Source organism: Lepidochelys olivacea (assembly GCF_965140295.1).
Source record: "Lepidochelys olivacea isolate rLepOli2 genome assembly, chromosome: 3".
Taxonomy (NCBI): domain Eukaryota; kingdom Metazoa; phylum Chordata; order Testudines; family Cheloniidae; genus Lepidochelys; species Lepidochelys olivacea.
The window spans coordinates 23681277-23696264 of NC_140413.1; the positions used below are offsets into that span (position 1 = coordinate 23681277).

Sequence of the window (14988 nt, forward strand, 5' to 3'; positions counted from 1 at the left end):
TTGGAACAGGAAGTATCCAGTTTAAAACAGCAGGGAGAATTTACAGTACATAGACAATATTTAATTACCCAAATTGAAACCTGGCCAGGCACCAGAGCTATCAGCCTTAATCGTGTGAAAAGTGGCCACAGGAGCTTTACTACTCAGAAGTGGTGATCAGCGCAATGGTTTTGCAAATGTCATTGGGGATCACCTCCAGGACCACAGTGCTTCCAAAAAGCACACTGGTGTAGGGGCATTCGTTCAGTACCAACTCAGAGGGAAGACTGCTACCTTCTGACTCGTCCAGTCCACTTCCAGCAGCACATTCAACACTGACTTACACTGAACCTATTTAACCTCTGAGAGCTGACAGGGTTGCAGCACAAATGGGTGTGATGGCAACCCAAAACAAGAACACGGGATACAACCGAAGTAGTAGCAAACATGGATGACAGGCACCATCACCTAGAATTCACTCAAACCCAGACCAGCAAATGGAAACGATAACAATACTTTTCTTTGTATGCCTGTAGTTTCTCTCTCTGAGGCTCCTAAAGTACTTTACAAAACGTACTGAATCCAGCCTCGCGACCATCCATTAATTGTAAGACCAAAAGCAACCATTATGATAGTCTTGTCCAAACTCTGGTGTAACACAGACAATTGAATTTCACCCAGTAAAATTTCTGCATTGAGCCCAATAACTTGTGGTTGACCTACAGCTAGGGTGACCAGATAGCAACTGTGAAAAAACGGGATAGGGGGTGGGGGGTAATAGGTGCCTATATAAGAAAAAGTCCCAAAAAACAGGACTGTCCCTATACAAACGGGACATCTGGTCACCCTACCTAGAGCGTACATTTTAGAAAGATGTGCCGTAATGACTGTCTCGCTGCAACTGATTTCCAGTGGATAGATTCACACTAGCTCCTCTCACTTTGGAGCTAGTGAACTAAAAGTAGCAGCATGGACAGTGCTGCTGGTGCGGCACCTCCAGCTAGCCACCACCCACGCTGCAACTTCCATGCTCCTATTTTTAGCATGCCAGCTTGAGCAGAACCGGTACAAGTCTGTCTACCTGTGCTGGGAATCACACCTCCCAGCGGCAGTGTAGATGTACCTTAAAGACTTCACATCCTTTGTTAGGCTGCTCCGGTGTCTAAATGGTTCAATATATTATTTGCAGTTTACATTTTGCTATATTTAAAAATCTGTCGGTGCCTAATTTTTGGCTGTGAAAGGTCACTAGGCACTTAGGTTTCTACCTCTGGTGATGCACGAACACCTTGATCTAGGAGCCCAGATCTATCTATCTATCTCATGCCTAAGCCTCAGTGAGATCCTCAGCTCACATGATGATAGGCTATTCCACCTATCTCATCTGCGGGGCCTGGTCCGGCAGGCATCCTCAAAGCAAACCTCATGCCACACAAAATGGGTGGGGGGAGCGGGTGGAAGGAGGAGGAGCTGGAGGAGAAGGAGACAGAACTGCAACACCTTTTATTTGGCTCTGGCCCAGAGAGGTTAAATGTTTTCCCCGAAGTCACAAGGCAAATCTACTGCCAAACTTGGTACAGACCCCAATCTCCTTACTCCCTGTCCTGTGCGCTATAGCTGATTGCAAGCTCTTTGGAGCAGGGACTGTCTTTTGATCTGTGTTTGTACAGCATCTAACACAGTGGGGTCCGGGTCCCTGATACGACCACAATAATAATAAAATAATAATTAATATAACCCTAAGACCATTCTAGCTCCCTATAGGAATCATCATAATTATTATTATTATTCTTATTATTATTACATGCCTTCAGTAGGGTCCTGTCATCAGTAGAAGATGAAGATTAGTAGAAAATGAAGAATAATACGGAGAACAGGGAACTTGAACTGTAACCAAATACAGCTTGACAGACATTCTCAGGGAGGCCAAAAGTAAGCTCGTACCTACTGAAAATACACAAAGAACTGTGGCTATGTCATGTGAAGACAGCAGACATATCTAACACAACAGTATCTAACACAAAAGCACTCTTATGCCTTTGGGCAGTGTCATAAATATAAAGGGAAGGGTAAACCCCTTTGAAATCCCTCCTGGCCAGGGGAAAGCTCCTCTCACCTGTAAAGGGTTAAGAAGCTAAAGGTAACCTCGCTGGCACCTGACCAAAATGACCAATGAGGAGACAAGATACTTTCAAAAGCTGGGAGGAGGGAGAGAAACAAAGGGTCTGTGTCTGTCTGTAGTCCTCTTGGCCAGGGACAGAACAGGAATGGAGTCTTAGAACTTTTAGTAAGTAATCTAGCTAGGTATGTGTTAGATTATGATTTCTTTAAATGGCTGAGAAAAGACTTGTGCTGAATAGAATAACTATTTCTGTCTGTGTATCTTTTTTGTAACTTAAGGTTTTGCCTAGAGGGCTTCTCTATGTTTTTGAATCTAATTACCCTGTAAGATATCTACCATCCTGATTTTACAGGGGGGATTTCTTTATTTCTATTTACTTCTATTTTTTTATTAAAAGTCTTCTTGTAAAACACTGAATGCTTTTTCATTGTTCTCAGATCCAAGGGTTTGGGTCTGTGGTCACCTATGCAAATTGGTGAGGCTTTTTATCCAACATTTCCCAGGAAAGGGGGGGTGCAAGTGTTGGGAGGATTGTTCAGTGTTCTTAAGATCCAAGGGTCTGGGTCTGTAGTCACCTAGGCAAATTGGTGAGGCTTTTTACCAAACCTTGTCCAGGAAGTGGGGTGCAAGGTTTTGGGAAGTATTTTGGGGGGAAGGACGCGTCCAAACAGCTCTTCCCCAGTAACCAGTATTAGTTTGGTGGTGGTAGCGGCCAGTCCAAGGTGTAATATTTTGTACCTTGGGGAAGTTTTGACCTAAGCTGGTAAAGATAAGCTTAGGAGGTTTTTCATGCAGGTCCCCACATCTGTACCCTAGAGTTCAGAGTGGGGGAGGAACCGTGACATGGTGGCATGTCTCCAGCATCAAGGGAACAGTTCCAGACCGAACAGGAAGCAGATGAAAGCATCCAGAGAGCGTGGACGGCGGCACGGAGCAACCCACCGCCTCTCAGCTCTTCTAATCGATCCAGGTTTGTGGTAGAAAGAGGACTTTTATACAAGGAAACTCTTTCTGGGGGACACCAGGAAGACTGGCATCCTCAGAGACAGTTGGTAGTTCCCACTAAATACCGGGCCAAGCTCTTGAGCTTAGCCCATGATCACCCTAGTGGCCATGCTGGGGTGAACAGGACCAAAGACCGTTTGGGGGGGTCATTCCACTGGGAGGGAATGGGCAAGGATGTTTCTACCTATGTCCAGTCTTGTGAGGTGTGCCAAAGAGTGGGAAAACCCCAAGACCAGGTCAAAGCTCCTCTCCAGCCACTCCCCATCATTGAAGTTCCATTTCAGCGAGTAGCTGTGGATATTCTGGGTCCTTTTCCGAAAAAGACACCCAGAGGAAAGCAGTACATACTGACTTTCATGGATTTTGCCACCCGATGGCCGGAAGCAGTAGCTCTAAGCAACACCAGGGCTAAAAGTGTGTGCCAGGCACTAGCAGACATTTTTGCCAGGGTAGGTTGGCCCTCCGACATCCTCACAGATGCAGGGACTAATTTCCTGGCAGGAACTATGAAAAACCTTTGGGAAGCTCATGGGGTAAATCACTTGGTTGCCACTCCTTACCATCATCAAACAAATGGCATGGTGGAGAAGTTTAATGGAACTTTGGGGGCCATGATACGTAAATTCGTAAATGAGCACTCCAATGATTGGGACCTAGTATTGCAGCAGTTGCTCTTTGCCTACAGAGCTGTACCACATCCCAGTTTAGGGTTTTCCCCATTTGAACTTGTATATGGCCGTGAGGTTAAGGGGCCATTGCAGTTGGTGAAGCAGCAATGGGAGGGATTTACACCTTCTCCAGGAACTAACATTCTGGACTTTGTAACCAACCTACAAAACACCCTCCGAACCTCTTTAGCCCTTGCTAGAGAAAACTTACAGGATGCTCAAAAAGAACAAAAAGCCTGGTATGATAAACATGCCAGAGAGCGTTCCTTCAAAGTAGGAGACCAGGTCATGGTCTTAAAGGCGCTCCAGGCCCATAAAATGGAAGCATCGTGGGAAGGGCCATTCGTGGTCCAGGAGCGCCTGGGAGCTGTTAATTATCTCATAGCATTCCCCACCTCCAACCGAAAGCCTAAGGTGTATCATATTAATTCTCTAAAGCCCTTTTATTCCAGAGAATTAAAGGTTTGTCAGTTTACAGCCCAGGGAGGAGACGACGCTGAGTGGCCTGAAGGTGTCTATTACGAAGGGAAATGTGCTGGTGGTGTGGAAGAGGTGAACCTCTCCATGACCCTTGGGCGTATGCAGCGACAGCAGATCCAGGAGCTGTGCACTAGCTACGCGCCAACGTTCTCAGCCACCCCAGGACTGACTGAACGGGCATACCACTCCATTGACACAGGTAATGCTCACCCAATTAGGGTCCAACCTTACCGGGTGTCTCCTCAAGCTAAAACTGCTATAGAACGGGAGATCCAGGATATGTTACAGATGGGTGTAATCGGCCCCTCTGAAAGTGCATGGGCATCTCCAGTGGTTCTAGTTCCCAAACCAGATGGGGAAATACGTTTTTGCGTGGACTACCGTAAGCTAAATGCTGTAACTCGCCCAGACAACTATCCCATGCCACGCACAGATGAACTATTAGAGAAACTGGGAAGGGCCCAGTTCATCTCTACCTTGGACTTAACCAAGGGGTACTGGCAGGTACCGCTAGATGAATCTGCCAAGGAAAGGTCAGCCTTCATCACACATCTCGGGCTGTATGAATTTAATGTACTCCCTTTCGGGCTGCGAAATGCACCCGCCACTTTCCAAAGACTTGTAGATGGTCTCCTAGCGGGATTAGGAGAATATGCAGTCGCCTACCTTGACGATGTGGCCATATTTTCGGATTCCTGGGCAGACCACCTGGAACATCTACAAAAAGTCCTTGAGCGCATAAGGGAGGCAGGACTAACTGTTAAGGCTAAGAAGTGTCAAATAGGCCTAAACAGAGTGACTTACCTTGGACACCAGGTGGGTCAAGGAACTATCAGCCCCCTACAGGCCAAAGTGGATGCTATCCAAAAGTGGCCTGTCCCAAAGTCAAAGAAACAGGTTCAATCCTTCTTAGGCTTGGCCGGTTATTACAGACGATTTGTACCGCACTACAGCCAAATCGCTGCCCCACTGACAGACCTAACCAAAAAGAAACAGCCAAATGCTGTTCAGTGGACCGGAAAGTGTCAGAAGGCCTTTAACAAGCTTAAAGCGACACTCATGTCTGACCCTGTACTAAGGGCCCCAGACTTTGACAAACCGTTCCTAGTAACCACAGATGCATCCGAGCGTGGTGTGGGAGCAGTTTTAATGCAGAAAGGACCTGATCAAGAATTCCACCCTGTAGTGTTTCTCAGCAAAAAACTGTCTGAGAGGGAAAGCAACTGGTCAGTCACTGAAAAAGAATGTTATGCCATTGTCTACGCTCTGGAAAAGCTACGCCCATATGTTTGGGGACGGCGTTTCCACCTGCAAACCGACCATGCTGCACTAAAGTGGCTTCACACCGTCAAAGAAACTAACAGAAAACTTCTTCGGTGGAGTTTAGCTCTCCAAGATTTTGATTTCGACATCCAACACATCTCAGGAGCTTCTAACAAAGTGGCTGATGCACTCTCCCGTGAAAGTTTCCCAGAATCAACTGGTTAAAATCGTCCTTGAGATGTGGAAAATATTGTTAGTCTTTATGTACTTGGTAGTATATTTAGAGATGCATGTGTCTTATTAACTCTGTTTTCCTAGAGCTCCAGGAAGAAATCCCAGCCAGTGTTTCACCCTAGCTGAGATTTGGGGGGCGTGTCATAAATATAAAGGGAAGGGTAAACCCCTTTGAAATCCCTCCTGGCCAGGGGAAAGCTCCTCTCACCTGTAAAGGGTTAAGAAGCTAAAGGTAACCTCGCTGGCACCTGACCAAAATGACCAATGAGGAGACAAGATACTTTCAAAAGCTGGGAGGAGGGAGAGAAACAAAGGGTCTGTGTCTGTCTGTAGTCCTCTTGGCCAGGGACAGAACAGGAATGGAGTCTTAGAACTTTTAGTAAGTAATCTAGCTAGGTATGTGTTAGATTATGATTTCTTTAAATGGCTGAGAAAAGACTTGGGCTGAATAGAATAACTATTTCTGTCTGTGTATCTTTTTTGTAACTTAAGGTTTTGCCTAGAGGGCTTCTCTATGTTTTTGAATCTAATTACCCTGTAAGATATCTACCATCCTGATTTTACAGGGGGGATTTCTTTATTTCTATTTACTTCTATTTTTTTATTAAAAGTCTTCTTGTAAAACACTGAATGCTTTTTCATTGTTCTCAGATCCAAGGGTTTGGGTCTGTGGTCACCTATGCAAATTGGTGAGGCTTTTTATCCAACATTTCCCAGGAAAGGGGGGGTGCAAGTGTTGGGAGGATTGTTCAGTGTTCTTAAGATCCAAGGGTCTGGGTCTGTAGTCACCTAGGCAAATTGGTGAGGCTTTTTACCAAACCTTGTCCAGGAAGTGGGGTGCAAGGTTTTGGGAAGTATTTTGGGGGGAAGAACGCGTCCAAACAGCTCTTCCCCAGTAACCAGTATTAGTTTGGTGGTGGTAGCGGCCAGTCCAAGGTGTAATATTTTGTACCTTGGGGAAGTTTTGACCTAAACTGGTGAAGATAAGCTTAGGAGGTTTTTCATGCAGGTCCCCACATCTGTACCCTAGAGTTCAGAGTGGGGGAGGAACCGTGACAGGCAGTGTCATAATACAAACACTAACACATTATCATTAGTTTTATTCTCTATGCGCCTACTCTCAATGGCTCATTACAGCAAAAAGTACTAACCAACTTGAAAAAGAAATGTGACACACTGCAAAATGGAATTGTGTTGCAACTCAGAGAACAGCCACATTGTAGATGAGTCACTGACAGGCTTGAAACTGCAACTCAGACAAGCCCTAAAGCTCTTCTAGCTGAATGTACACTAGTTTTGGGTTCTCAGGCACTGCTTTTCCCCTCTGGAGTGCTCTTCAATAACCACTCATGATTGTCTTCATACAACTGGGTCTTAACTATATATACAGTCAAATGCATCCCACTAGAGTTAAGCTTATCTCCTCTATGAACTGGTATAAGTGCACAATACCAGTGGTTCTCAAAGTCAGTCCACCACTTGTTCAGGGAAAGCCCCTGGCGGGCCAGGCCGGTTTGTTTACCTGCCACATCCGCAGGTTCGGCCGATCGCAGCTCCCACTGGCTGCGGTTTGCTGCTCCAGGCCAATGGGGGCTGCAGAAAGCGGTGCGGGTCGAGGGACGTGCTGGCCACCCTTATAGAATCATAGAATCATAGAATATCAGGGTTGGAAGGGACCCCAGAAGGTCATCTAGTCCAACCCCCTGCTCAAAGCAGGACCAATTCCCAGTTAAATCATCCCAGCCAGGGCTTTGTCAAGCCTGACCTTAAAAACCTCTAAGGAAGGAGATTCTACCACCTCCCTAGGTAACGCATTCCAGTGTTTCACCACCCTCTTAGTGAAAAAGTTTTTCCTAATATCCAATCTAAACCTCCCCCACTTGCACCTTCCCGCAGCCCCCATTGACCTGGAGTGGCAAACCACAGCCAGTGGGAGCCGTGATCTGCCAAACCTGCGGACACGGCAGGTAAACAAACCAGCCTGGCCCACCAGCGGCTTTCCCTGAAAAAGCGGCGGACTGGCTTTGAGAACTACTGCAATATATCACTGCCCTTACTTAAGGCAATTGGTAGCTGTCAATAATTGTAACCCCACCCTGTAATTACCTAGAAGTGTTTAATAAATGTAATTATTAAAACACATTTACAACAAAAAATATTTTCCCCTTAAGCCCTTTATCCATTCATGCCATTAAGGCCACAACTCTCAATTGTGACATCACTGTGCATGAGTAGTGACAAGTGTATAAACCAAAATTCTGCCCTCCGAATTCCCTTCTGCAACTCCCATTATTTGACACAAGTATCTGAGGGTAGAATTGGGCCTTATATTTGAGAGGAAAAGGCAGATGTATTGTTGTAGCAAAGGCTCAGTAGTCTTTCAATGTAAATATGGAACACAGTCAAAGTTACAATGTAATCAGTTTACTTTTTGTTCTGATGATAGCTATGCTTTTCCATTGTCATTGCCTCCCAAAAACTCTGTCACCTGTCAGATCTTGCAGAAGGGACTGTGGAATAGCTGCCATTAATGATACTTGAGTATGAACATAGTCTAAAGCAATGTTCCCTTAAAAGGAGATAAGTGGAAAACAAGAATTTACACTCTGTGTATGGATAAAAAGTATAGCTAAAAAGTAGCAACATTCTTGTTAGTCCTCTCTGTTTTTAAATTTAACAAGCGAAATGTGCCATACAGACAGTGTGATAGTCATGTATGCCAGTGTATGACTAATTTTTCCTTGGTATTTTCAATACGCTATTTTCATAAGATACCTTGACATTCCCATGAACCCTAATGGAAGACTATGTGACCTAGCAGATAAATTGTTGCCCATATTTTGCAAAGGTAGGGTATGTAAATCAGGATTGAGTCATACTATGCTTTAATATCTTTTGTTATTTGTCAAAACAAATAATTAGGTTTTTCAGCACCTAGGTCCAGATTTACCAAAGGACTTAGGCACCTGAGAGGGGTAGGGTTTAGGACATTTCCTTTTCCACAGCATCTGCTCTTGGCTAGCTTAGGTGGCTCTCCACCCAGCATGTATAGGGAGCCTGGGGGCTGGATCCGCAATGGTATTTAGGTGCCATTAAAATCTATGGGAATTAGGTATATAAATAGCTTAGAGGGTCTGGGCCTGGGCCTCTCACTAGGCAGCAGGTACATAAAAGTTAGACTCTGCAATGCCTAGTGTTGCAACATTTAATTCCCTTTGTGGAGAGGGTCCCAATCCTGCACAGACAGATCCATGTGCACATGTGGAAGAGTTTGCAGGACTGAGGCCTTAATTTATCTGTATCAACCAAAAGATACTTGACATGTAATACAATGCCAATTAAACAATCCTCCCCAATTAGCAAGACTGCTTTTAAATTGTTGATGATACTTTGCATACATCCTTTCCGTAAGACCCTGGAAACAGACCTTGTGTGAACACTTTAGCCCTCTTATTGATATTTTGTTTTACAATTCAAATATGCTTCTGTTTTATCTTGAGAGCAGTAGAAGAATCTTCCCAGGGCTAATCTAATACCCAGATATTTCCAGAATATTAATCAAAGTCTGTGTGCCCTAATCTAGACGTGTCTGTTGTATAACTCAAATGATGTAAGTTCAACTCCTGTTGGGCTTTAACAGGTCTATGATCATTTTGCAACATGTAAATTAGGGATTAATTACTACTTTTCTAAAGCTAAATGAAAAAGGCATATGACATATTTTTCAATGATATATCTTCACTGAAATTGATGGAATTACACTGGGGGGTAAATTTTGGACAGCATGTCTGAATATAAATATTTGCAGCTAGATTCTGCTCTTGTCAGACCTGCTTGCCTCACCTCCTCTTCATTTTGGTTAATCTACTTGGATCTTGGCTCCTGGATTGGTGTGTATAGTAGTCCCAGCCTACCGTTGAATGCGTATCACTTCGAGCAGCTGGGCACGGAGTTGGTGGTGAGTGAGAAGAGCCAAGGTTCTGCTCCCTTTCCTCCCCACTCACTGGCCAGGCACAAGGGGAAAATAAACTACACCATTTTTGTCTCCCCCAGAGAACAGTGGAAATATTGACTCTGGTTCACAGTTCTTTCCCTTAGTTGCTTTTGAAGAAGTACAGTTATGTGCCATCCTTTGCTCAGCCTAAATAATCATAATATGTTTGTTCAAAAAGTTAAGAAAATAGTTCAGTGATATAAAGATATGATATATATGGGCTTTTTTTTATACATGCAGCCTTCTAGGGAACAAAGATCCCCAGAAGGCTGCATTCATGCTGATGTCATGAACCTAATTCTCTAGGGGACTAGAGAAAAGTCAGGGTGTTGACCAAAGTGAAAGAGGAGAGCGGAAACTTCTGCTGCAGGGATTGCTAGAGCGGCTTAGGGGAAGGAGATCTCAGTTAAATGAGTTCTCTGCCTCCCATGCACCAAATGTTCCTGTGACGCTGGCAAACCAGGTGCCAGCTCATGCCAAGGCCCCTACACCTCACTGAACACTGATAAATGCATACCTGGAAACCAGTCTGGCTCGCCTCTCTATTAGTAATGTTAAAATAGAGATTAGAATTATAAGAATGTGTTTAGTATTTAGACTTTTTGAAATACCTGTAGGATGCTAAAAGTATCTTGTTTATAATATCTGTATTCCATGTTATAAGGTAATATTTAAATGTTTGTTCTGTAACTATAAATATATTTGCTAAGATTGTAAACCCCCAGTCAGAAGAGAAGCATTACCAAGTGTGAAACACTAGTTTACCACAAGATGTATCATCTCCTCTCCAACAAAAGAAGGCCCATAGATACCAGACAAACCAAAGTGGAACACCGGTGGACAAAAGATTTTGTTGATTGCTTCCCCTACACCCGTGAAGAGTAGACATGTACAAGCCCTTGTCCCATCACAGCTTGATCGCTGGGGGAAAGGAATACAAATCCCTGTTAAAGAGAAATTATTATCACTATGCTGCTTGGAATTCAGAAAGGGCAATATTTCTAAGCATAAGTAAAGGATCCCCAACCTGCTTAATTTACATTGTTCCTAAAGGACATATAGAGCTTGCGTATTACAACAGAATCTATTACCTTTTGAAACCTAAGACAGTAACTCATCTGTGTGTATATGTTTACCTGTTTTAACTTTGTAAATAGCTCTCATTTCTTTTTCCTAGTTAGTAAATCTTTAGTTAGTTTATTACAGGATTGGCTACAAGTATTGTCTTTCGTGAGAGAGCTAAGGTACAATTGACCTGGGGTAAGAGACTGGTCCTTTGGGACTGGTTATAATCTGAATATTGTTGTGATTTGGGATGTAAGTGACCATCATTCACAAAGGCTTGTTCGCCTGTGTGGCAAGATAGACCCGAGTACCCAAGGGGACTGTCTGTGACCCCATTGTTAGGCTGCTATAGTGCTTGAGGAGTTCACACTTGTTATTTGATTGGTGAAATCGAAGTACAGAACTTACCACCAGTTTGGGGTTTTGTGCCCTGCTTCTTGACAGTCTGTTATGAGGTTGGTATTCACACTCAAACTTCACAGCTCCTACCCTGGACTCATCTTTAGTTCCTTCCCATCCTGCCATCCCCACACTGGAGTCACTCATGCTCTAAGTTACTGGTAGACATGTGAGATGTCATCTGGTAAAATGCAAGATCTTTATTTCCAAGTAATACATCTGGCCATTGCTAATTAATTTAATGTTAAAGAAAGACTTTAACAGTAGAACACAGCTGGAAAAAGGACATCAAACTGTTGCCATAGGATGGAATGTGATGTCACAAATTTAGCGTTCCAATTTCCCTAGAAGAGCAGTGGTGGCAGGGCGGAGCGGGTGGAGTGGGGTGGGGAAATGGAAAGGATGGGCTGAGGGAGGCACAAACCATCATTTATTCTGTAACATCGTTAATAGTTACCAGATGTATGAAGAACTTTATGAAAAGAAAGAGGAAGGTAAATACCTTGAAGCGTTTGAAAGATTTCCACAGCGTAAATATATCATGGCATATCTCTGCTATTTACCAACTGACTTAGCATAAAAGTGGCATGCATGAATACAGGCACTTTAAAAGACAGCATCAAGAGGAAGCATGCAATTAAAGGGACAGAGGGAGTCTAGGATTCAAATGTAGGTTTTGTGGAAAAAATGTAAAAAATATATTGGTAATAGAAATGTGTTCATGATTTTTTTAAAAATCAGTGCTCTATGTGCAGAATTGTATTTAGAAGTATCTATATTAACTACAAAGCACATGGGCTTACCCGAAATGGTAATCTGGTGGAGCAGATGAAATTATAATTATTTATTATGTGTATTACCATAGCGCCTAGGGGTTCTAGTCATAGACCAGGAATCTGGTAGTACTTCACCAGCTATGTTTAGCAGCATGTCCTGGTTTGCTGCCCTGGGCCAAAGCCTTTCCCAGGCTCCTTCCAGGAACATTTCACTTTATGGCATGAATCTGGAAGACATACCAAGCATCAAATTGCCCTGTATGCATCTGGTACCTTTTGTAGCTAAGTCAGTGTAATCACAAAGATGAAGTGTCCTTGCAGAGTCCATTCTGCAATGTTTGAGTGCCTTACGTCCTAAGGACTGAATATTGGCTACTTTGCATTATCTATCAATGTGCAATATTTCTTACGGTCTATCCATTGAGAAGATAAAACTGATCCTTCCATCTCAGGCCCCTTCTTTGCCTTTGGGCCCAGAATTCTAAAGTTGGGAGGCTTCTTATAGCTGTTCCAGAGATGAATGGATCCAAGAAAAAAGCAACAGAATTTTCAGTGGAACCTTCAATCTGAGCACTGAAATACTGTCCATCCTTAAGCTTCTTTGTTTTTCTTTGCACCATTCCTGGAGGCACTGCAATACCAGGTCGATGCCTGGGGTGGACAGATCAAGCTCCTATTCCATCCCCCTGTTTCAAAAATCAATTTAATATACAGTCCTCAAATAAAGGACATATCAGATGTTAAACTGATAAGAACAGATACTACACTTGATCTTAAGTTTCTTGTTAGACAGGGACACCTAACGAGTTGATGGGAAAATAATTTCAACCAGGGATCAGTATCAAAAAGCAGGAAACCTCTCTTTCTATCCTCTCAGTGGTGACCGACTGTGAAATACACATGTGATTTTTTTAACAGCACATTCACAGGGTATGTCTACATTGCAATGTAAGCCCAGGTTAGTGGGACTCGAGTCAGCTGACCTGTGTTAGGGAACTCTGGGCTAGAGTATTCACATTATATTTTAACCCTATGTTAAGACTTTTCTAAACCATGCTCAAACCTAGAGCTCTGATGTACACACTGCAGTGTGCAGACATGAGTCAAAATAACCATATCCCAGAGTCCCTAGCACCCCTGCCCCCAAATGTGGCTGCTCTAGCCCTATGACCGTGGTGCACTGTGGGAAAACTTTACTGCCAACACGTTACCAGGAAGCAACTCAATTTGCAAAAGGCTTGATCAGTTCACTCTTCCTTGCAAGCCCAGGAGGCTCTCCGATAGTGTGCTTGCAGACCAATAATCAGAAGAGAATGGGTTAATGCTGACCTGAGCTGCTGCCATTTGCAAAGTGGGGGTGCCTTCTGTTTTCAATAGAGCAGATTACAGATTGTTGGGAGAGAGGAAGCCATCCCATGGAATTGTGAGATACTTCTGGCTGACTCTTGGGTGAGACCCAAGTCAAGCGGGGCTGCGTCTACACTGCAAAGCAACAGGACTCAGACCCTGGGTCCTGGCTTAACTCAAGCTTGGACCCTCCAGCCCTGCAGGTTCCTGGGACCCTGGATCTGAGCCCTGGTTTAGCGCAATTGTAGCATAGATGTCAGAGGGGTTAGGCTTGAGCCCAGGCTCAAGCATGGGCTTACGTTGCAGTGTAGACAGACCCACAAAGGCTCGAGCTCTTTTTTAACAGAGAACCCTAGTACAAACATTGCAGGTAAACTGGGAAATTCACTTCTATTAACTTCTGGCTGAGAAACCACCAAAGGAGTTAAATTTTGGATTCTTTCCTGTTCTTGGATTCCCCAAGAGACTTGAAGCAGTGAGAAATAACCCATTCCTCCTCAACAGAACTCTAAGGGCACCATTAAATATTTCAGATGACGCCACTGAATTTTGCATTTTGAAGGTCATGGCTTGATGTGTAAGCCCCTGAAGCCAGAACACTTCAGTGGTAGGACCCAGGATCATTGATTCAGGCAATAGAGTTGAAATTGTTGGCATTTTCTGGTAACTTGAAAAGGGTAAAAGGGATCTTCATCACTAACTGACTGAATAAACCACAAAAAGATGGGTGTGATAAATTCTGATTTTACTTGTGAGAAAAGCAATACAAAACATTGCACTAAGGGGTCAAATTAGAAGAAAAAAGTAGCGGAACTCAAAAGAGCCATCAACTGGTTTATATTTCAATGTAAGCTTACACTTTAGCGCAGAAGAGGGCAGCTACCACAAAAAAAGTTCCAGCTCATTGTAGTATATAGGAACAGAGTAGCAATAAATAATAATACCTAGTTTGTATGCAGCAATTTTTCATTAGTAGCTCTCCAAGTGCTTTACAAAGGAGGTCAGTATCACTATCACCATTTTACAGAGGGGGAAATTGAGGTATAGAGTCATATTTGCCCAAGGCCATCCAGCAGGCCAATGGCAGAGCCAGCAATAGAACCCAGGTCTCCTGAGTCCCAGTCTAATGCAGAATCCACTAAGCAAAATTGCTTTCCTTTAAATAGTTCTCAAGCTGTCCAGTGGTGTTCACGGCTGTGTCCTGTGTTTTAGAGCCACCCAGACACCAGCCAAAGTAGTATTTGTGACGAGGCCTTACCTGTTGTCTATATTTAATGAACAAAGTTACTTGGACCCCACTGTTCCCATGTAGTCCTTCATATTATATTTGTTATGTAAAGAGCACAAGACACAGCACTCACTGTGCCACTGAGAGCCAGCCACTTTTGACTGGTGGACACATCATTGTTCTTTTTCTCATATTCTAGTGAGAAAACCTTTGGATTTTTCTGCTGCAGTTAATGTTAAAGCAATTAAACTGTTGTGCAAGTCATAAGTCTCTAATCCTGTTAATAAAATCAGTGCCTGAAGCCATAACATAATATTAAATGGCTAAGACTAAGACTTGAGACATTAAGGTGAACAGCAGTTAGTCAGTGTCCAAGCTGGAAGGGCCAGGTCATATAATTCTTTTTCCATATTCCAAATTCTTCATTG

General features: G+C 43.6%; 1 protein-coding gene across 1 annotated transcript; it reads left to right on the forward strand.

Annotated features, from left to right (window-relative positions):
- Positions 1 to 2145: 2145 nt before the first annotated feature.
- On the forward strand, positions 2146 to 5974 carry LOC311518820 (uncharacterized protein). The gene is made up of 2 exons (XM_084624895.1): positions 2146 to 2266; positions 2918 to 5974. The coding sequence occupies exon 2, from the start codon at positions 2953 to 2955 to the stop codon at positions 5740 to 5742; it is 2790 nt and encodes a 929-aa protein (XP_084481021.1). The 5' UTR covers positions 2146 to 2266; positions 2918 to 2952; the 3' UTR covers positions 5743 to 5974.
- The last annotated feature ends 9014 nt before the right edge of the window (positions 5975 to 14988 follow it).

Excerpts from the sequence above, each read along its gene's own strand:
- LOC311518820 (XM_084624895.1), top strand. The coding sequence starts at position 2,953 with ATGTCTCCAGCATCAAGGGAACAGTTCCAGACCGAACAGGAAGCAGAT.